This window comes from Sturnira hondurensis, unplaced genomic scaffold (assembly GCF_014824575.4).
Source record: "Sturnira hondurensis isolate 20B ecotype Veracruz unplaced genomic scaffold, ASM1482457v3 Scaffold0016617, whole genome shotgun sequence".
NCBI lineage: Eukaryota > Metazoa > Chordata > Mammalia > Chiroptera > Phyllostomidae > Sturnira > Sturnira hondurensis.
The window spans coordinates 3,989,653-4,011,890 of record NW_028089248.1 but is presented as its reverse complement, the minus strand read 5'-3'; the positions used below and the strand labels follow the sequence as shown (position 1 = coordinate 4,011,890).

At 61.1% G+C, this 22,238-nt stretch overlaps 1 protein-coding gene across 3 annotated transcripts in view; it reads right to left on the bottom strand.

Moving 5' to 3' along the window:
• ZNF423 (zinc finger protein 423) overlaps window positions 1–22,238 on the bottom strand; it is a 259,489-nt gene that overhangs the window by 5,009 nt on the left and 232,242 nt on the right. For all 3 annotated transcript variants that reach the window (XM_037066363.1, XM_037066365.1, XM_037066364.1), the window contains 2 exons: window positions 15,920–16,051; window positions 14,434–14,549 (listed from right to left, as the gene is read on the bottom strand). In XM_037066363.1, the coding sequence (XP_036922258.1) occupies window positions 14,434–14,549; window positions 15,920–16,051 (248 nt within the window). The remainder of the gene's footprint in view (window positions 1–14,433; window positions 14,550–15,919; window positions 16,052–22,238) is intronic.

Genomic DNA, 22,238 nt, shown 5'->3' with positions numbered 1-22,238 from the left:
AGATGAGATGAGTCCCAAGTTCGAATCCTGGCTGTACCACTTACTCGCCCCGCGGCCTTGAGCAAGTTCCCTGATGTCTGGGACTGGGGTGGTAAGGACAGAGCCCGCTTCCTCACAGGCTCTGAGGGTCTTTCCCAGGCCTGGACTCTAGTCCGAGCCCGTGGAGGTTTGAGGGGCCCGTGAACCACGTCTCTCCCAGTGTCTCCCAGCCGCCCTTTGAGGACGCTTTGCACTGGGTGTGTGTGTGTGCACAGGCATACGCACGTGCACACGGGGACAGCTTCCCAGACACTGGGACCCACGACGATCACCGGTCACACCTGCCACGTGCCCCGTGTGCCACACTCCACTGTCACCCCTTCACACCTATTAACTCATGCAAGTTCCATGACAAGTCGGGGAGGTAAGTGCTGTCATTGTCTCTATTTCGCAGGCAGGAAAACCGGGGCATCGCGCACCGCGGCCCTGCCGTGGGTCCTGGCGGCCGGGGCAGAGCCTGGACGTGACCGCAGCGCCGCTCTGCCTGGGAAACGTGCGAAGTGCAGCATCTGCTGGGGGGACGATGAATAATTCAGCTTGGCAGGAGCGCAGGGCCGGTGCCACGGAGACAGCCGGGAGAGGGAGGGGGAGCGCGCGGATGCGGCTCCCTGGTGCGAGACGAGGCAGCCTGCCCTTAATCTGGGCCACGGGGAGCCATCGACGGTATCGGGGCTGTGGAGTGACACAAGAGGCTGGGGAGAGGGAGGAGCCCACACTTCTGGCGGTCCTGGGTCCCCTCCCACCCTCCCCAACACGCATACGCACGCACACGCGTGTGCACACACACGCCGTCCACCTTTCCCTTCGAGGCGGGCACGGCACAGGCAGCTCCGTTTCCTTCCCTGCTGTGTTTCACCTGGGCAGCCCCTCTCTGCAATGAGCACTTATTTTTAGAAGAATTTGACACTCGTCCAAGGGTCTAAGACGAACAGATGGCCTGTCTTAAAGGCTCGTATGTTCGCTAGTTTGCACTCCTGACAAACGGTAAGCACACTCGAGAGCACGCCATAAACAGCGCTGAATGAACACTCAGAACACGACTTAGCTACTGCACGTCATTAAAATTGGGGCTGAGCGATGGCCAAGGTTCCCTCTCCGTGTCGGTCGGGTGACGCAGATGCTGCCCCCCAGAGCCCGGCCATGACGTGAATGCACCTGCATCCCCTGTGCCCTCCCCCCCACACACAGATGGCAAAAAAAGGTGTGCCACATGCAAGGGACACCCCACCTTGGCATCAGGGTCCTGGGTGCAGCTGGTGGCCCACTGGCCTGAGACGGAGCCCTGGAGTGTCCTTGGAGGCCCAGGCAGCTCCTCCTTGCACTGGGATGTGTGTGAAGCTTGCTGCCTCCCAGAAGCCCTGCCTCCCAGACAGCCAGACGGGCTGTTGTCTGCCACTCCAGAGCAGCAGGAAGCGAGCCTCGCACCCGCGCAGCCGGGGACGTCTGCCTCTCCGTCTCTCATGTGAGCCATTCATCCGGATCTCCTGGCCTACCGGGAGGTGCCGTTCCCAGGGAGCAGTGGGCTGCCTTTGGGGGAGGGGGTCTGCGGCTGGGTGCAGGGCCCAGAGCAGGCCCTCAGTCACCCAAGGGCACGTGATGCACCGCATGGCCCAGACGGCTTTCGTTGGAGGGTCCCCAAAGAGGTCAGAGAGGTTCTCCTCTCGTCAATGAGCCCTGGTGGGGCGTGGGTGCCTCTCTCTAAAGCCCTCTCACCGGTGCCCAGCAGCACCCAGAACACAAAGACCAAAGCAGAAGGCCCGGCCCACAGCTCATTCCATGAACGAGAAAACATCGGCTCTCGAGTGAAATGTGGGAGAAACTAATGTAAAAAAAAAAATCCCAACCAACTCCCAGAGGGCCCAGTTCTGTACTTCTGTGCTTTGGAAATAACCCCCTGGAGAACAGATTATTAGGAGGGAAACGGGGGCTTCTATTACAGACTCAGCCTGTACACAGAGTCCCTTCAGAGTCACCCAGCAAAACAAGGAAGCTAAGCACAGCTGTCCCGAGGGACAGGGAACTCGGGACCGCCCACCGTAGCCCAGTCGGCCGGTCTGCACGCAGAGCTCAGTAGCAGTGCAAGGAAACACCAGGGTCCTGGCTGTCGTCACAGCGCAGGAAGATGACAGCCTTCCCAGCTGCCTTCAGAGTCACCCTCCTCAGTGGTGCAGGCCCCGCCGGGCCCCAAGTCCTGAGCTCATTGGCTTGTTGCCACTGTCACTGTTTCTCCAAAGGAGGAGGGAGTCCCCAGTGGCTGGGCCCGTGGTCAGGGAACCTGGCCCATGTGGGCCTAAGGACCAAGAATCGAGGACCACGAGCTATCCCCTGTGACCTCGGCCCCTCCCAGGCAGGGACACTGCCCTGCCCTGTCCACCCGCTGGGACACTGGGAAGTCCCTTATGACCACATCAGCCAAGTGCCTACTTGGGACCAGAGTCCTGGGGGACAGTTCATCTCAAATTCAAATCCATACATGGACCCCTGCCCTCAAAAAGCCTGAGCCAGACCCCTGAAGGGCATGGCTGCCCCTGACGCAGCAGGGCAGGGATCCGAGCACCCATACCACCACGGAGCCAGAGGGGGGACGGGGCGGGGGGGTTCTTTAGAATGAGAAACCCATTAAAAATGGCGATGGGTGAACGACCTCCCGAGACCAAGAGTGGGGTCTCTCCCCCCACCTCCAAACACATTTGTGGTTCTAGCTCGGGTCAAAGCATGCTGTGCACACGGAGCCCTGGGGGAGACTGGGGCGTCCACCAGGGGGGCAACAAACTCACAGCAATCATGGCTGAGCTAAAAGACAGGCCTCTGGGAAGCCCGGCGGTGACAGGCAGCTCCCTCTGGAGTGTGTGGCCAGCCCGGTGGAGACCTCCGGGGCAGGGGCAGGGGCTGTCGGGCCGGCCTTGCAGGTGAGTGCAGCCAGACCAGGTGCCAAGGGCACCCCACGATCCCAGGCCCCACATGTATTCACACACACACAGTAAGTACTCCACCGCCCTAGCCCTGGCCGCCAATGACCCAGGTCCCGCGGCCACCGCGGGAGAGCTCTGTTAACTCACAGGGCTCCAACCACGCCCAGGACACACCCAGACCCCATCCATGGTCCTGACATTCCCACAGCCTCAACCACCTTCTTCCAGCTCCCCCAAAACTCAGCCTTTCCAGCTGCGCTGGACGCTCCCCTGCTGAAGCCTCGCCCACGGGCTGTGTCCCGTCACGCCGCAGCTCTGCACCTGCACAGGTGTGCCTCCCACACGTGTCGGCGCAGAGCCTGCAAGTGCTAAGAACACAGCGAGGATTCCGAAATAACAGCTGGCAAACTGTGGCAGCTACAGCAGCTGAGCAAGCCCTCCACAGACACAGAAGAAAAAGCCGGGGACTCGTCCCCTGCTGTCCCTGCCCGGGGCTGGAAGACACGATGCTAAGGGCGGTGAGCTGGGCACACACCCAATGTCGTGTGGCTGCACCTCTGTGAAGTCCCTGGAGGGTGGTCAAATTCAGAGATGGCGAGCAGACCGGCGGGTGCCCGGGGCTGGGAGTTCGCGTTTAGTGGAGACCGAGTTTCCATTTTGCAAGATGGAACGAGTTCTGTGCATGCTGTTGACATGTGACTGCGCCGTTCACTCTGGGTACCGTCACCTCTTACATTCTACTCATTTACATCAACACACTGTATTTTATATTCATTTTACTTACATATTTTATTATGTGTAAATCTCACACTGTATCACAATTTTTAAAAGCTATCGGTGGGATCTCCCAGGGTAAGTGAGCAGGTGGGAGGGGGAGGTGCCTGGGGTGGGTCCCGAGCCACCGACCTCCCATCTCCCGCCCAGGCTGGAAGGAAGCCGCCCAGACCCAGGCAGCGAGAGGAAGCCGGCGAAGGCCTTGTGGGACTGGAACAGGCTGCAGCATCCCAGGTGGGATGGCGGGGGGTGTCAGGCCACCTGCGGAGCACCCACGGGCACCCACGTGAAGGACCTCCTCCGCCTCCAAGCTGGGTGGGGCTCCCTGTGCGTGCCAGAGTCTGGCCATGGCCAAGGGCACAGCGCCCAGGCCCAGGGAGAAACTCGGCAGCTCTCACACCTGCTGGGCGGAGGAGCCCGGTTCTCTCTAGCCCTGCGGCTGGACAGGTGGGAAGCCCACCTATAGGCATTAAACACTTTGCCATGTTAGGGGGCAAAAAAAAAAAAGACACTGGGAGAACATTTTCCCCTTGAAATTTTCTAAAAGTTTTCAGGACTTTAAATATTTACTCATGAAAATTTGATGAGAACATGCAGCTCCACAAGGAGTCCTCGTTTTCCGCCAGCCACTCACCAGGGCGGCCACCGGTGGCTGGGAGGGACACTGGGAGTTGGGGCTGTGCTGGGAAACCCGGGCCACGCGGCCGTGAGTGGTTCGGACACGCACATTCGGGCGCCTGAACCGACCGAGCCTTTTGGTTTCATAGAATATGCCCCAGACTTTGACCTTGCCCTCTCCCCGCCCCCCGTCCTCCAAACCCTCCCCCAGTGAGGAAACTTCCTGCTTCAAGTAAAGTTTCTAAAGGATGGACCCCTGGTGAGGAGCTGTCTGGCAGACGTTCTGAGGATGGTCCCCTCAGAAATCACGGCCCATTGCCCCCCCAAATGGCTTCCAGAGCCCACATGGCCCTGCCCCCTTGTCGACAGCCCCCGGCTGGCAGCCCCCCTGCCCCAGCCACAGGGCCTGTAGTTCTTTGGGGGGGACCTAATTTGCTGTGATGAATTGCGTGCATGCACCAGTGAGCAAGACTGCAGCTGAGGCCGATTATACTAATGACTGCGATGGTTCTCGTGAAAGCACGTGGGTGAGCACCCTGGCCCGTGCAGATGGGGAGTCCGGTCTGGCTCGAAGCAATGGGCGAAGGACCCCCAGCGCCCAAAAAGGCCAGCTGCCCGCTCCTCAGAGCTGCTCCCACGACCGTGCCCCCCCCTGCCCCCGCTGCAGTGCCTTGTCTGCCTCCCTCGCTCTGCACCCAGCTTCCAAACACACTTGGAGCAGCGTCACTGCCCACAGCTGCCCCACGTGACCAAGCGGGCCTGCCCTCCGCCTTCCCCCACCACCAGGCAGGACTCGCTGGTGTCCGGCAGGCTAAAGGACCCTCTACGTCTCCAGTCTGTCCCATCACAGTCCCCTCACCAGAGCGGGGGGTGTGTGAAGGTGCATGTGCAGTTTTAGGGGAGGGCAGGGAATGGGTAGCAGGTGTCATTTCTGGGACTTACTTAGCACTCAGTACTAATGCGTGTGTAGTGGACGGATGGAGACACAATGCTGGCAGATGGGTGGGTGGGTGGGTGGGTATGTAGGTGGGCGAGTGGTGGGCAGATGACCAATAGATGATGCATGGATGTGTGGATGGATGGATGGTGGATGGATGGTTAGTAGATAAATAGATGAGTGGATGAGGGATAAATGGATGGATGGATGGTGGATGGAAGGATGAATGTGTAGATGAATAGATGAATAAATGATGGATAGATGGATGATGGACAGGTAGATGAATGAATGGATGGATGGAAGGAGAGAAGAATGAATGGGCAGATAACAGACGGAAGAATGGGGGTGGATGATGGACAGGAAAATGGGTGGCCGGTGGGTGGACAAATGAGCAGAGGAGTGGGTGCATGGGTGGCAGGCACAGGACTAGTGGTGAGGAGGGGTGCATGAATAAACCAGTGGAGAAAGGACGGTGGGCTTAGGAGTTCAAACGCTGCCTCAGCTACTTAGTGTGTGGGTGACCCCCGGCAAATCATTCTGCCTCTCTGAGGATCGGTCGCTCCCTGGAAGAGTGGGTGGGTACCACCGCTCTCCCTCAGCCTTGTTATGAGTCTCAGTGAGCTAACGTGTGAACGTTTTTACAGCCTGTGTGATGACGTGCCCACGCTTACTGCTGTCACCATGAATAGTGACCACGAGGCGTCATCAGTGTCAACACAAAAGCATGGGCGATGCCACATTTTTGATGAGGCAGCTACAGGAGGAAGAACGGGGGCACCAGGGCGGCGCCCCAGGTCAGGGATGCCACTGCTGGGCTGTGCGTCAGGGTCCGGTTTCAGCGGGGCTGGGGGTCCCTGAGCTGAAGATCAGGGAGCCCCACTTGTCCCCCACTAAACCCAGGTGGAAGGCATAACTCCCCCACGCCCTCCCTGGGCCCCACTTCTTCCTGCCGGTATCCTGTGTTAGCACCCGGCTCCAAGCCTCAGATTTCTGCAAAATGGAGCGAGTGAAGAGCATGTCTAGTCCAGGCGACTCCTGGCTCAGCGACTTCCGGTCGGTGAGGCGCCAGTGAGATGATACTTATAAAGCGTGAGGTGTTGCAAGGCTGCCTCAACCTGAGAGCCCAGGTAAGGAGCCGGGTGTGGCCGACCAGGTGGGGGTTGTACTGAGCTGGGGAGCCCGTCCCCGGGGGCTGTGGCCGTGCAGGGCTGCAGCCAGGGGCCGCCAGGTCTGACCCATGGAAACCTGGAGAACGCCAGCCGTCCAGCGTGGTGGTGGCAAAGAGGGCGGGACCTGGACCAGCGGCCAGGGCCCAGCACCGACCAGCTCGGCTCCGTGCCTGGGTCTCCTCGCCTCGATCACCCAGGCAGTGTGAGGATCGAACGGTTCAATGTGTGAAAATGCTCAGAACCGTGTCCGGGAACTAAGGAACACTATATAAGCCGCTCTAACTGGAGGAAATTGCTGTTTTTGGAACAACCACTTCAAGTTTTCAAACTCCACCGGGCCGTGGGCTGTGCATGTCCACCCTGCGTGCTGTGAAAATGTTCAAGGTCTCGAAAACATCAGTGTTGGGTGTATCGCAACGAACAAACAGGTGTGGCCCACTGTAACACACAAGTTTGGTAAACAGATTTAAGAGCTGTTATGGGGAGGAAACTAAGGGCCAGCGTGCGCTGCGTACCTCCTGAGAGCCAAGGCGAGGCTGCTGCTCTTCCTACATGCTCCTGATGCCTCCCAACATGGCCCCACTTTCCTGATGAAGAAACTGAGGCCGAGAAAGGCGAGGTCGCTCGCTAAGGTATAGAGCTGGTAAGAGGTGGCGCTTGGTTTGAGCCCAAATGGCCCTGTCCTAAGGCCCACCTCCTCCCCTCTCACTGTCTCCCACCACCTCCTGGTGCCACTGAACGGAGACACAAAAATGAACCTGTCACCTGCCCTCGCCCACCTCCCAGCACACACTGAATGTCACTGTGGCCCTGGGCAAGCCCCGGCCAGTCCCTGTTTGACTTTGCCTACAGTCCTGGAGCGGAGCGAGGGGCCACATTTGTGGCCCACGGAGCAAAGCAAGTTTCTGCCACCACTCCCCCGCCCCCCTGCACTGGCCCCAGCCCACCCCCCTCAACCCCCACAGTGAGTGGGATGCGAGGCCGCTGACCGGAGCTCCTGAAATGCCAGCTTGCATTTCTCATCATTAATTTCTTTCTAAATGTCATTAGTAATTGCTCTTGCTCGACCAAAGAGTGCCGCGCAGGCCTCCACGGAGAGCACCCCCGCCACGCCAGGCCGGGCGCCCGGGCCGGAAGCAGCCAGCGTGCTCCCAGCAAGCTGGGGAGAGAGGCTGCGGTGCTGAGAGGCAGAGCAGGGGGTGTTCGGAACAGGAATGGGGCCCAGGGACGGAGAAAAGCCTGCCGTGGCCTGGTCTCCACCACTGCCTGGCTGTGCCTCAGCCTCCGCATCTGCAAGGTGGGGAGGGGAAACAGCGCAGCCTCATAGGAGGGTCCCTAGGGTGAGACAGGATGAGCAAGGCAAAGGGTACCCCACAGTGCCTGGGGGGAGTGGCGTTCTTTCTTCCCACCAAGGCAAGCTCTGCCCAGACACTCGCTAGCTGTGGGACACAGTATTGAGTCTCCAATCTGGGAGCGTGGGACAGCAACCTCACATCCATTCTATGCCCCCCCCCCCGGGAGGCCCCCAAGACCCCACATCTTTCCTCCTACGCTGTTGCACTACAGCATCAGCCTCTTGTCTGAGTCGGGGTGGGGGCGGGGCTTTGCACGGTGCCAAGCTCTGGGAGCAGTGGACTAACACGGCCCCTACTGTTATGGGTATGATCTTTGTTTCTAAGAAACTGAAGGCATTTGGTGCCGGCTGGGGCGGCGCCGGCGAGGGGCCGGGCTCACGCACGCACAAGGGCTCTGGCTGGAGGCTCCTGGCAGCTCCCCTGTGCCCATCTGTCGCGATGGCACGCTGCCCCTCTAACGCTGGTTGGCCCCCCGCCCTACGGCATGAATGACAGGCTCCGATGGGCAGACGGGCAGCCCGAGGCCGATTCCAAGTGCCATCTCTTCCCAGAGCTGGGCCTTGGGGGCAGCCCCCTCCAAGTCCCCACCTGGGCCTCTGCACACTTCACTGTGCAGGCAGAGGTCTGGGGCTCACGTGGGCACCCAACACGGCCAGGCATAGCACCCCCGCCCACCGCTGCTCGTCACGCCCCTCCCTCGTGGCAGTGGGGCTGCCTCCTCTTCAGGCCCCACGACCTCCAGGCCCTCGACATCCACAAGGAATCGCCCCTCGTCTCCCGAGGCCCGGAGAACGCGCCAGACTGGGTCCAGGCTGCCGAGCGGCTCCCCAGTAGGTCTGGGGTTTGAAGTCAGGCCGTCCGCACGAGGCATGGGCACAACACCACCACGCCATGTTGCCACGGTGAACGGAAGTCGAGATGAGCTGGGCTCGGGATTCCTGCCCCAGCCGGCAAGGTAGGACACACAGAGCGACTGTGCCCTGAAACGTGGCCCCTCGCCCTCGGGGAAGCTCACTCTCCAACTGACTCACACATGCAGCCCCTCCGTCTTCGCAACAACCCGAGGCGGCAGGGCTTACCCCATTTTACAGATGAGGAAACCGAGGCCAGAGAAGTGCGAATGCCAGCAACAGAAGATAATGGGGCGGGGCGGTCTGGGGAAGACCCCACTGCTGCCACCACCCGCACCTCCCCTCGCTCCTTGGGGCCGGGCCCCCCCCGCCCTGGTCTCCGCGCAGCAGTGGGCGACACTGACTAGCTGTCTTCAAAGCCAGAAGGAGGAATGCGCTGCTGCTCACGGAAAGCTCAGCCAAAGAGTCAAATGCTAAGTATGTGCCTAGAGCACTTTCCACTTTTAATTATTATTAGTTATAATTATCCGGCTGGATCTGATGGCAGCAGCACAAAGAAGCAAGGAAACCGGTGCCTCGGTTACCCATCCTACAGGGCCGGGAGCTTGTAAAGGGCTCCTGGCCTCTGCAGCAACGGCGCTCCTATCTCTTTTCCTCCCCTTGTTGGTGCCTCTTCTGTCTACTTTCCTGCTTTCTGGGAACTAAAGGAAATGTGGTAAAACACATGGGGATGGATGGGTGGGTGGACAGGTGGATGGATGGATGGATGGATGAATGGATTAGGTGGGTGGATGGATGGCAGGTGGAGTCTTCACTCTCCAAAGACTCAGGTGACAGGGAGAACTCGGGACTAGACATAGTTATCAGAATCCATATCGGCCAAGGGATCAGGGGTTAAACGTGGGGCAGAAGAAGCCAAAGGAGAAAGGATCGGTGAGGGGCGCTCAGAGAAGGGACCGGAGCCGGGCCCTGAAGCCCGAGAAGGGCAGGGCGCTCAGGCAGAAGCAGCAGCAGACACAGGTGTGTCCAGGAGGCCCCCGCCTCTGAGTGGCGAGACCAGAGCAGCCCAGAAAGATGAAGCCAGGAGGCAGGCGTCCGTCTCGCTCACACCCCTCCAGCCCCTCTGTCCTTGGACACCCCGAACCAGTCTATGCCTCTGAACCTTCGAACCAGCGGCTCCCTGTCCTGGAAAAGCCCTCAGCCCTTCCCCCGACTGGCTCATTCTCAAGCTTCAGGACTCAGCTGAACATCCAGTCCCAGTTTTCTTTCCTAATGTTCCCTCACCCTTGCCCTGACAGACACACACACACACACACACACACACACACACACACCCCTCTCCATCCCAACACAATGTGAGATGACCTTCACGCTGGCGTTTCCCACCCAGGGTCAGCTCTGAGAGAGCAGGCCTGCCGCCTCCCTGTTCCCCGCCACACCCAGGCCCTGGGGTGGCGCTCACTGTGGGATCTCAGTAAGGCTGGTTCTGTGAATGCACGTTGAGGGGAGGGGTCGAACCAAATGCTCTCACGGGCTGGGAAGACAGCACCCCAAGGGAGCTCCGAGCACGTTTCCTGGCTGGGTGCCGGCACCCAGCCGCCAGGCAAGGCCCAGCAGGCCCCACCGGAGAATACCTCGCTCTGCTCGAAATCAATGGCAATCACTTAGCGGGACGTGGCATGCCTGGGCACACAGAAGCAGGCAGCCCGAGCTAATCCTTTAAACACATCTGTTCAAGGCCGCTGGCCGCTTTGCCACCACAGGCCACTCAGGAAGTGTTCCCTGCAGCCCCTCGGTTTGTCACGGAGAGTGTCCAGCCTCCTGGGCACAAGGCAGCCCACCGTTGCCCCAGCCCAGCGCTGTTGCCAAGGGCTGCGGGATGCTGCAAGTACCAGAAGCCAGAAGAGCCCTTGCTCTGGGTCTGGCCTCCCCGGGACAGGGCTCAGTGAGTCCCAAGGGTCTGTAAGGGGTGCGTGTGGGGGTGGGTGGGCAGCCGAGAGGCACTAGCACCAGGAACTTGAGGTCTTAGGAGGGCCCCGTCTCCACCGCCCGCCTGACGCTTCCTTCTCTGAAGCCTGGCCCGAGCCGAGCTCATGCCCTCAAGCTGCAGCCCAGCACCCTCGGCTCCCAGGCCTGGCTCCTCCACAGAACGGGCCCCGGCCCAGGCGCTCCCACCTGGGCCCACCCGCTGGAGGCTCCTCCGCATCCCCTGTCGCCACCGCGCGTGCTACCTGCTTGGCCCAACTACTAAAATAGCTTCTGGGTCCCCTGACATGAAGGCGTTTTCTAGTTCAGCACTGCAGGTCTCATTTCAATCCACCAGCTCACATAAGCGGCAGTTCCTGTCAACTTCAGGTTTCTGTGCGCCTCGGTGGCCAAGGCAACGTGGCTTTGCTCGTGGCTCTGCCGTACACCAATGACCTTGGGCAAGCCACTTGGCCTCTGGGAGTCTCGGGCCCCGTATCTGAACGTGGAGATCAGAGTTCTGACTTCACAGGCCACGCGGAGACGCAGCCCAAGGCTGGCACACAGGAGGGATCCACCCAGGGGTGGCGGCTGCTCCGTTCCTTATCTAACCTCTGAGGGTCCTGGTCCACCAGGCCAGAGGCCAGCCTGTGCACTGTGCTGCCCTTCCTCACGGCCCTCTCAGGAAGGGGAGAAAGAGATGCCATCTGTACCCAGTGTCTGCAGCCACAGAGGTGCCACGGGGACTCAGAGACAGCTGGGCTGAAGGGGCAGAGCCTGCCTCTCCTCTCAGCTCCGCCCACCCTTGGCAAGGGGGCCACTGGGCCCCAGGCCTTTACCTGCTCAGGCCTGAGGTTGGAGCTGTTGGGCCTATGGCTCCGACGTCGGGCTCAGTGGTCTACAGGGTTCTCGCACCCCCAACCCAACCGACACGCTGCCCTCCACGAAGCCCGGGCACAATGGGGGGAAACAGGGTCCAGAGAGTAGACAGCGGCCAGAGCACCCAGAAACCTGTAGGAAGGGAGACTCACAGGCCTGGCCTCTGCCCCATCCACCCGCCTCACGCTCTGCACCGGACATCACACAACACTCGGCCTTGGGAGCCCGTCGAGGCCCACAGGGGACCAGGCCTGTCTTCTGCTGCACCATCTAACCCAGCAGGTCACTCGGGGGACGTGAACTTGCCTGCCAGCCGCAGCCTCGGCGAGACGATGACAACAGCGTCTATGGCTGAGAAAACCTCCTCCTGACGCGGGAAATTGCTATCCGCCTTACTTAACGAAAGCCATTATTTGCATAGATTTGGCGTTGCTACAACACTTCCATGTTTAAGTGGTCTGTAATTAAAATCATTAATTGCAGAAAATAGTGACTCATTAAGGCTATAATTTAGTGAGGTTCTCGGCACTTGAGGATCTGCCTTCGAGGTTGGCGGGTGACCCAGGGACCCACCGACTCCTAGGCGCCAGCTGCGGGCGTGTAGGTGAAGCCGACTCAGATGGGGACCACAGCACCCAAACCTCCGCCTGCAAGGAGGGCCCCGGGCACAGCGGTGCTGACAAAGCTCGAAAAGGGCGGACCGAGAAGCCCGTCTGGGACAGACCCAAAAGCCACCAAGGAGAGCAGGCCCCTCTCCTGGCACCCGGGACAACGCGAATCCCAGGTTTAAGTAAATCACAGCTGAATTGTGCGCCTGGGTTTAAAGGAGGCTGTCACGCTGGGCTATAAAAAGCTCCAGGTGTCTGGGGACCTGGGGCCTATTTCGGTAGCTGGGCCAGGCAGGTACGGCAGGTGGGAGGTAGGTGCGGCCGCGCACAGCCAGCACGCAAGCGAGGAGGCTCCCTGGACGACCTGCCAGTCAGGCACCAACACTGTGCCCCCTCCGGTCACAGGACAGCTGGGCCAGCCAGCAGGCCCCTCCCTGTCCCCAGCACAGAGGTACACACGCTCAGTTTGGGATCGGTGATCCCAGGGTGGGGTGGCTCTCGTGCTGGCGGCCGTTTGAAAGTGGCAGCCGGTCTCGGGGCCTGGGTCCACACAACTGGGTCTGTAGCTGTGTCCCACACTGTGAGGAGGCGACGGCTGTGTGAGCGACTCGAGGACACACAGGGACTCAGAGGGGCTGCCACAGCAGGAATGGGCCTTCCGGCAAACAGCCCAGGTGACTGCCAGATGGTGACCCCCGCCCCCGCCCTGTGGCCCAGCCCTCGTTTCCTCTGGGCAACGGCAGCCACCCACTGCGCAGGCAGGACGGCCCAGGCCTGGCTCTGCAGTAGCTGCGGCACGGTGACGGGTCTGCCCTGTGACTGGCCACACAGCTGTGCTCCTTCAGCCCCAAGAGAAACACCATGGCTGCCCCCCCAGTGACCTTCTGGCTGATTTGGCTCTGGCTGCGGTGGCTTCAGCCTCGTCCAGGAGGGGGAGCAGGCTGCTGAGCTCAGGGGCGGCGTGGGTAGGGCAGTGGGCAGAATGGTTTCCTCAGGGGCAGGCGCACCCCGTGGGCCAGTGAGGTGTTGACAAAAGCCGGCTGTCCCCTCCCTCCAGGGCAGGATGACCCCCCCCACCCTTGTGGCCACGGGACCTGCTTTGGCGGAGACGGCGTGAGGCATGGAGGTGAGTGCGGTGCCCCAGCTCCCCTTTCTCCCGGTCTCAGGGACCAGGCAACGGGACGGGAGGTGGACTTCCCTGGGCCCAGGCCACCGCAGGAGGGTGTGGAACTAAGTCCCACCCCACCGTCCACCCGGATATAAATCTCGAGCAACACTAGTCTCTGTTCCTTGAAGACACACACCAAGGGGGTGTTCGTCACTGCAGCAGACCCTCGCCTGGGTCCCACTGGACGTGGTGTGGCCTCAGTCCGAGGTGCTCTGGCCGGGCTGTGTGTCCCCGTGGCACTTCCGTGGGGGGTGTGGTGTCCTGCGGTGGGGGTGGGATTCCTCGGTGTGTCTGTCACGCTACCTTTGAAAACACCGTGTGTAGGAACTGCATGGGGAACCGTGTGTGTGGGGGGGACACTCTGGTCCACGCAACGAGCACGGGTGATGTTTCTGTGGGCGTGTGCACTACTTCCGGGTGGGCGAGCGGCCTCTCCAGTGTTACAAGAATTTCTTGCAAAAAACCCGTGGGCAACAAGGTGGTTTTACCTGGACACAGACCCTGGTGTTCAGAATGCAATGACAGGTGGGACGGGACGCCGAGGGGAGTGGCCGCAGGGGCTGAGGGAGGCCCTGCCTCACCCCCTCCCTTCACGAGGGCCCCGAAGCTACAGCTGGCCCTGAGTGGGGGTCTCAGGAGCTGGTCAAGGCCGGTGTGCCCTGTCTGGGGGCCCCGTCTCTGGACCATTGATGGCATCCCTTCCTCTGAGTCAGGGCCTGACCTGCCATCCCCTGCCTTCAAGTGCCTGGCTTTCCTGGGCACAGGTGGAGGCTCTGAGACCCCAGACCCAGGTCCTGGCTGCACATGGCCCTGGACTCAGCTCTGCAAAACACACAGGCCACCAGCCACAGACCCGAAGCTCCACTGAACATCACTGCACGACATCAATGGGGAGACAGGGTCCTGAGAAGGAAGGGACTTCAGACCCTGCTCCAGGCTCCACGGCTTCCCTCAGCTCCCCTGAAAATGCAGGGCCAGCAGGGGCTCCCCGCATGCCAGCTGGGCAGGAGGGCAACCGTCGGCTCCGGATGCAGGAGCCAGGCCCAGCCACCCGGTGCTCTTCCTGCTGGGGGTGCGCTGAGCACCGGGCCCAGCACCCTGACCCCGTCCCACGGGCGAGCACGGCGGAGGGGGCGAGCCGTGCACGAGGGCACTGACCTGCAGCTCCGTCTGGAAGAAGAACTTCTGCGGGCACTGCGAGCAGTCGTAGATCTTGTCCTCCTGTCCGTGCACCGCGAAGATGTGTTGCTGCAGCTTGTTGGCCTGGACAAAGACTACAGACGGGCGCGGCGTCAGGGCAGGGCCCTGGGGACGCCGGCCCCGACGCCCCGAGAGCTGCCACACCGCTCGCAAGCGGGGCCCGCCTGGCGCGGACAGAGCCGGCCAACCGACGGGCTCCTGCAGCCAGGGAGGCGGACCTCTGCCACGTACGGGCTGTGCAACACTGGCGGTCACTTAACCTCCGCGCGCTTCATGTCCTGGTCTGAAAAATGGGGACCTGCCACTGCCTGGGTGGCTGGGAGGACCACATGGGTCCACGTGACAAATGCAAGAACCACGAGGCACCGGATTAGCCCAGTGAACACTGTCATCTGCCAGGAGCCTCCTTGAATCAGCACAGGCCTGTAAGGCGGGTACTGTTGTTCTTCCCATTCTACAGACGAGAAAACTGAGGCACTGGGAATAGGAAGTGCTTGTCCCAGGTCCCACTGCTAGGAGGCAGTGGAGCTGAGATTTGCTTCGCACTGAGGAAGCTTAGCGCAGCGTCTGGTAAGAGACGGTGCTCAATCAACACATAGTGTTAATGCTGGTTGTTGAGGGTGCTGTCAGCGTCCTCGGATCCCCGCACGGGGCCCCGGATCAGCAGCCCCAGCCCCACCAGCCCAAGGAGTGTGACAGTAACCGATGGGTGGGGCTCCTGCAATCAAGTGGGGACAAGACCCTGTGGAAGAGGGGTCTGAGTGTGTGAGATACTCCCCACAGCAAGATACTACTTCCTTAGTCCTGTCGCCCAGCGGGTCTCGGCCCCAGTGGCAGGGAGGGGCCCAGGCCCCGGGAGCACACAGGAGGCGGCTGTGGAGCAGCTGTGAGTCTGGGAGGGGAGCACCCCCGAGATCCCCCTCCCAACGGGCACCCTCCCCAGGGCGGGAGTCCTGCCGTGGCAGACGGCAGATATTGGGGGCGGCAGGGGAAGGCCAGGCTCCCCCTCGCACACCGGCTGCCATCTGGGCAGCAGGAGGGGCCGGCAGAGGCCCTGAGACCGGCCTTGGGCTGGGGCAGCCGCTTGCCTGGGCTGGCGGCCAGCCTGGGGGGCTGGAGGGCTTGGCCGGCAGAGCTGCCCCTGACCCCCTAGCCTGGAGCACGGCCGGACGAAATGTGGGCTGGGATGGGCCAAGCAGGAGGGGCGCCAGGAGGGGCCTAAAGGGAGAGCCCACTGTGCTGAGCTGGGCTAGGGGCTCACAGAGGTGAGCCTAGAGCCCCCACCACCAAAATGGAGACGGAGGCTGGGCCAGCAGAGGGCCCGCAGCAGCTGAGTGCAGGACTGAGGGGAGGCCCGGGAGCACACACTGAGGACCAGCAGTTCGTGGGCAGGGCCCCAGCTCCCTTCCCTGCCCTCCCGCAGGCTCCCCGCCGGGCCCCTTACCTGTGAAGCACACGGGGCATTTGAAGGTGCCGCCCATGCCCTCGAAGCTGTGCTCGATGAGGTGGCAGAGCAGCTTGGCCGGGGAGTCGAACATCTGGTTGCACAGCTTACACTCGTGGTTGATGCCTTCCTCTGCAAGGAACCGGGACAGTCAGCCGCGCGGCACGCACGGTCCCGGCAGCAGCCCTCGCCCTGCACGCCCAGGCCAGCCTGCCCTGATCCCCAGAGCCAGGGCTGGTGGGGGACCTCGGATGCTGAAACCCAGCCCAGCCCCAGAGGGTCCAGCCACCCCCAGGCACACAGAGCCCACGAGGCCAGCCCCCCAGAGCTGGCACTTGAGGGCGTCCTTGTCTGTGACTTGTCCTGCCAGCCCAGAGACCCACGATCATGTCCCATGGAGAGGCCCTGGGATGGGGTCTGCATGGGGGAGGGGCCCGCCCGGGACTTAAAAAAACCCAAGAGAACGTTTACTGAGTGTGTACTGCATGCCAGCCCTCTGAGCAGGGGATTCTGGGGGAACCTAACAGATAATATACTTCCCCCACCCCAGGAACAGATGACAGACAAAGGTGGTCATCACGTCACTGTGCCAGGAGGTGCCGTGGGAACACCGGAGTCTCGGGTGAGCGGCAGGGCAAAGGGCCTGACGTGAGCCTGAGTGGCGATGGGGAATGGGGGTGGGGACAGGGTGGCGTGAGGCCAGAGGGCACATGGGGACGCACACTGCAGCGGGCCTTTTGGCCCCTGGAGGGGTTTACTCTGTGAGGAATGAGCACAAAAACAGTGAATTCCTCGTTTTAAATATTTTTAGCAGATGGCCCACCCAGTCCTCACAGGAACGGGGCAGACACCCTGTCCTGCTCCCAGATCAGAACACGGCCCCATCTGCCCACTCGGGAGCCACTGGACTTCAGACGTTCCCTCCGAGGCTCCCAGGGGAGACAGTGGGCCCTGGGCACCGGTGTCACCCCCACATCAGGAGCCAAGGTCTTGTTCCCCCGCCGGGGTTAGCAAGGCAGAGTTCAAGTCCTGACTTCTCCCAACTGCGTGATCTGAGTGTCAGTCTGGGCTAGTAAATAAGGGCCACCCGAGTCCCCAGTGCTGAGAGAGAGTGGAACGGCCTGACACCGGTGCCGGGTGGCCCAGTGGTCAGGCAGCATGGGGGCTGGGCAGAGAATCACACTGGCTTGAATGCCCCATGGTCCAGGGTTGGAACCTGGCTCCACCACTTACTGTGTGATCTCAGGCAAGCCAGGAAACCTCTCTGGGCCTCCGTTTTCTCCTTTCTAGAAGCCTCAGCGGTGCCTCCCTCACCGCAGCACACCCGTCAGAGCAGCCCAACCCCAGAGCACTGACACCGAGCGCCCGGGAGGAGGCGGAGCGACGGCAACCTCCGCCACAGCTGTAGGTGCCGCGTGGTGCAGCCGCGGACGGCGGTTTGTCACCAAACCACACGCACTCCCACCACACGATCCAGCAATGCCGCTCCTTTGTACCCACCCGCACGAGCCGGAAATGCATGTTCACACAAACACCTGCTCACGGGTGTTTTTAGCAAATTTCCTCACAGCTGCCAAACCTTGGGAGCAAGAGGGATGTCTGCCAGTAGGTGAAGAAATAAGTGAACAAATGGTGAGACATCCAGACGGTGGAACATGACTCAGTGCTGAAAAGAAACGGGCTACCAGGACCTGGAGGAACCGCAAGCGCACATTCCTGAGTGACAGAAGCCCACCTGAAAAGGCTACACACCAGTGACTGCAACTAGATGGCCCCGTGGAAAAGGAAAACTGTGAACAGGGTGGAGAGGTCCGTGGCTGCTGGGTGGGGCAGGGAGCGGAGGACAGCCGAGCACAGAGGATGTTCGGGGCAGTGAGACCGGTCTGAGGGCTGAGACGGTGCGTCCGTGTTATCACCCAGGTGTCCACACCTCTGGAAGGCACCCCCCTCCCCCAGGCAAACGCTGGGCTTCGGGTGACGCCGATGCGTCCTCAGAGGCGGTCCGTCTTTGCAAAAGACAGAAATGACCGCCTCGGCGAGTGGCGCCGGTCATGGGGGAGGCTGTGCCCATGTGGAAGTCTCAGCAGCTTTCTCCTCTCTGTTATCATAAACCTAAAACTGCTCTACACACAGAAAGTCCTTTTTTGGAAAAGTCACCCCCGCCATAGCCCTCCTCTTACAGCTGATGTGAGAACTGCGGAGGTGAACACATGAATAACTGAGGGGAAGAAAAGGGGTTCTGACCAGCCGGGCACGCGGCACGGCCTCCGTGAGTGCTTGTGGCCGGTTCTGTTGCTGTCAGTGAGGTTGTTATCTGGGACAGCCAAGGACATGGGCCCCCTCGGGCTTCCCCGGGGAACCAGCGTCACCAAAGGTGCCAGGGGCTCTGATTTGTCCTCAAAGGCAAGAATTAGGAAGCAGAGGGCCCTGCCACTGGCAGGACACGAGCACAGATGGGCTGACCACAGGCGCCCCCCCCCCAGCCCCAGGCACCCTGCTGCAGAGGCGCCGCCGCACGTGCACGAGCTGGGGGGCCTGCCCCACATAGCCCCCCGGATGGAATCTACCGGGTGTTTGTCCCGCCCCCGGAGCCCCGGCAACTAGGCCACGTGCCCCCGGCAGAGATCTGAGCAGCTCTCCCGTGCAAGCCCGCGGAAAAGGAGCTCGCTGACAAGTTTGGGGACACAGGGCGGGCTCAGCACGCTCGCCGCACAGGCCCCATGCACGTTCTCCACGCCCCTTGGGGAGACTGTCTTCATAATTAGAGGTGGCCTCCAGTGCGGGGGGCTGCCTCTGAGACCCCCCTACGCGCCCCCTGCCCCACAAACAACGCTTCTCGGCGCCCCGTGGAGGACAGGCTGGAGGAGGGAAGGAGCCAATGAACGAGCGGAGGGGAGGCAGCACCCTTACGTCCGGCCGCCCTGTTTGGAGCATGTGGGCACCTCTTGGACATTGCTGAGGCAAAGGGTGTGTGACACATGACAGCTGTACGGAGGTTTCTGTGACCGTTTATAACATAAGTTTACAACATGAGCTGAATCGCAGAATTAACCCTGCTTGCTGGAAAACCACATTTCCGGAGAAGAAAAAAAAAATGAGCTCGGACCCCGAGTCCACTTGCTGAGTTGGCACAGCCTGCCGGGGGTGGGGGGGGGCGTACTCTGAAGCCCTCCCCATCTGTGTGAATCACGCCCGCACACCACCTCCAGGCAGCCTCCCCGATGGTGCCAGCACACATGCTGCCCCTGGCTGGGCAGGACGGCCTGGATCCGTCCAACTGCTTCCTCGGAATCCTTTTGATACTGGCAACCGAGCTATGGGCTTTCTCCTCATCAGCCCCCAAATTCCCACGACCCACCTGGGACCACAGGACAGGCTCAGGTAACACTCATGGAGGAGAGGTGCCCCTCACAGGCCCCGTGCCCCTGCCCCACCAGCTGAGATGGGGCTGAGATGGCGAAGGAAGGAGGGTTTTAGGAGGGTTTTGGCGCTCTGCCGAGCGGGGCCCTTTATCCGATTGGCTGTGAATGGAGCTGTGCCCGCCCTTCTGAGTCACAGGTACGGACAGGACAAAAGGGGCCCCTGTGACTTGTGATCAGAGAAATCAGGGCCAACAGTCACTTCCGTTCTCCAAGGGCCGCGCGCCATCAGCGGGTCCCCCTGATTCACAAGACGCTGCTACGTCCTGCACCCACGTTCATAAATATGCGCACAGTCAGGCCACCACTGGCGCTGCAGCCGGTTCCTGGAGGAGGAGCCGCCGCTTAAAAACAAATCACAGCCCGGAACTGGGGCGGGTGGGAGATTCTGGTCTCACGAGCTCAAGGGCCCTCCAGACAACCTTGCCCAGGGCCACCAGCCCCCTTCCTCCGTCCCCCACCCCGGGTGTTAAGCCTGGGAAGGCAGGAAAATAAAACCAGCAAGACGTCAAAGTGAGGTGCAATATGAACACTGAGGGGCCCCCACAGACCGGGGACTCGCTGCTCTTCCCCACCAGAGGGGACTGGGGGTGCTCCTTGAGGTATCTGTTTTACATATGCACCTCTGCCCATAAAACCGCCCAGGAGAATGAGGTGGGGGCTGTCCTAGTTAGAGTGTGATGCTCCCGTGGGCACCTGTGCCCCAGGTGAGCCAGCCCCTGGATGTGTAGAGACTTCACCTGCCACCCCCACCCCCACCCCCGCACCAACAGCCTCTCCCTCTGCCCCATGTCGAGGGGCCCGGGCACAGCGGCACCCTCGGAGAATCACTGTCCTGCGTTCTCCGAGACCACACAGCACTCGGGGACCCAGAGCAGGGTGCCAAGGCGGCCTGGGAGCCCCAGGCCCCTCCGCCCTCCTGGGGGGCCGCAGGGTTCTGAGTTAAAACATAGGATCACTTCCTTTCCTTTCTATTCCTTTTTTGTTTTTTTTTACAGCACATGACAGGCATCCAGACGAGGGACCCGTACAACTCAAGCGACCCGCGCAGCCCAGCTCAGGTGCAGAGCGGAACGCAGGTTTCTCCTGCTCCCTGGGAGGACCTCGCCCCCCACCCCCCGCCAGGCCCCAGAAGTCCGGGCTGGTGCTGAGAATCTATTGACTCACTACGATTTCTAAAAAATTAGAATAAAAGAACAACGCAAACTGCCAAAGAAACAATCCGGGGAGCATGAAAATCCCAGAGTCTGTCTGTCTCTCTTTCTCTGTCTGTCTCTCTCTCTCTCAACTCTGCTCAGGAATAATAAGTGTTAATTTTACACTTCATTTCTCAAAAAAAAAAATAGAATGTGCTTTTGCTTAAAACCAAGCCAGCCTTTCAGGCTGAAACTGTGTCAGCCCAAAAGAGGAGCCGAGGGCTTTGTGGGACAGCGCCGTGCCGAGATGACAGCTCCCCAGAACGTCCTCGGCACCGACTTTTGTCTCCGAAAGCATTTGATCCCTGGCAGACACACACTTATTTCCATACCGGTCTTGGGGGAAGCCGGGGGAGAGAGAGCTGATTATCAGAACCCTGAAGGTGAAGCTCAGGTGGGCCCCACTGGCGTCAAAGGCAGGCCCGGGCACACGCTCGGAGGCCGTAATTTGCTGCCTGGGAGGGAGGGGCGTGGGCAGGGCATTGTTCCGGAGCTCGATGCTCCGCGTGACCAGCCTCCACGGCGGCATCGACGGGCCTGGCCGGCCCTTCTCGAAGTGGGGACCCCACTCGGGGAAGCTGCCCTGGGAGCCGTGTCACTCATGCACACCCACCCCCGCCACCGCCCCAGCAGAGAACCAGTGACGGCTGCCTGTGTTGACGGGACCGAAGTCGCCTCCTCCAATTGGGGAGCAGTGATGAAGGACACAAATGTGAGAGCAGGGACACTTGGGTTCCCTCACTCACCCGCTGTGTGTGCTTGGGCACGTTACTTGCCCTCTCTGAGCTTCCACCATTTCCCCTAGTTGGCTGCTCCGCACAGGACAGCTGCCCTCCCTGTGGCGCTCTTCCCCCAGACCCTCCTCCTCCCCCCGCTTCATTCCCCTGTCTGCTGGAAGGAGACTTGCTCGGAGAAGTCTCGGACACCTGCTGACCCAGCACAGCTGCCCCTCTTGGCGCTGCACCCCCCTTCTGTGCCCTTAACGGTGCCGGCAACCGCTGGTACGCTGGAGTGGGCTGTTCTTTCTAACCAGTTCCCTCTCAGTCTCTCACACACTGGCACACTCCCACTCCACAGAGGCTATTTTGCTCGCTGCTATGTCACCAGCACCTAGAACGGGGCCCGGCACGTAGCAGGCACTCAGTAGAGAGGAAATGAGTTACGTGCATAAAGAACTACTCGGTACAACGGCTGGAACGTGGGGTGAGGGGCTGGTACAAGCTGGTTACCGTCCACCAGCGGCCCCCAGACTGCCCGCACTTGTGGTCTTGGGCACCTCCAAGGGCACAGCTGTGGGGGGTCTCCCTCGGCAGACAGGATAGGAGAGAAAAGCTTGGCAGGATGGGGCAGGGCCCCGACCTGGGACCCAGCAAGGCACCCTCTGCTCCTTAATCATGTGGCCATCCAAAAATGTCAGGGTAGGAGGGCAGCAGACAGGCCAGCTCGCCGCCACTGGTGGACAGGAGGGCTGGGGACTTTGCTAGGCGAGGGGAGGAGGCAGCCCCAGGCCACCAGGCCACCAGGCCACAGTCCCTGAATTGGCACAGACCTGAATGGAAGGAGCGTGCGGGCTGCCTCCCTGTTACCACCAGCTCAGGTGATGAATGTCACACTTCGGTTGCAGAGCTCCAGGGGCTGGGCCCGTGGCCTGCCCAGACTCGGGTCAGGAGAGACCCGTTAGGCCCAGCACCCAGCATCAGACAC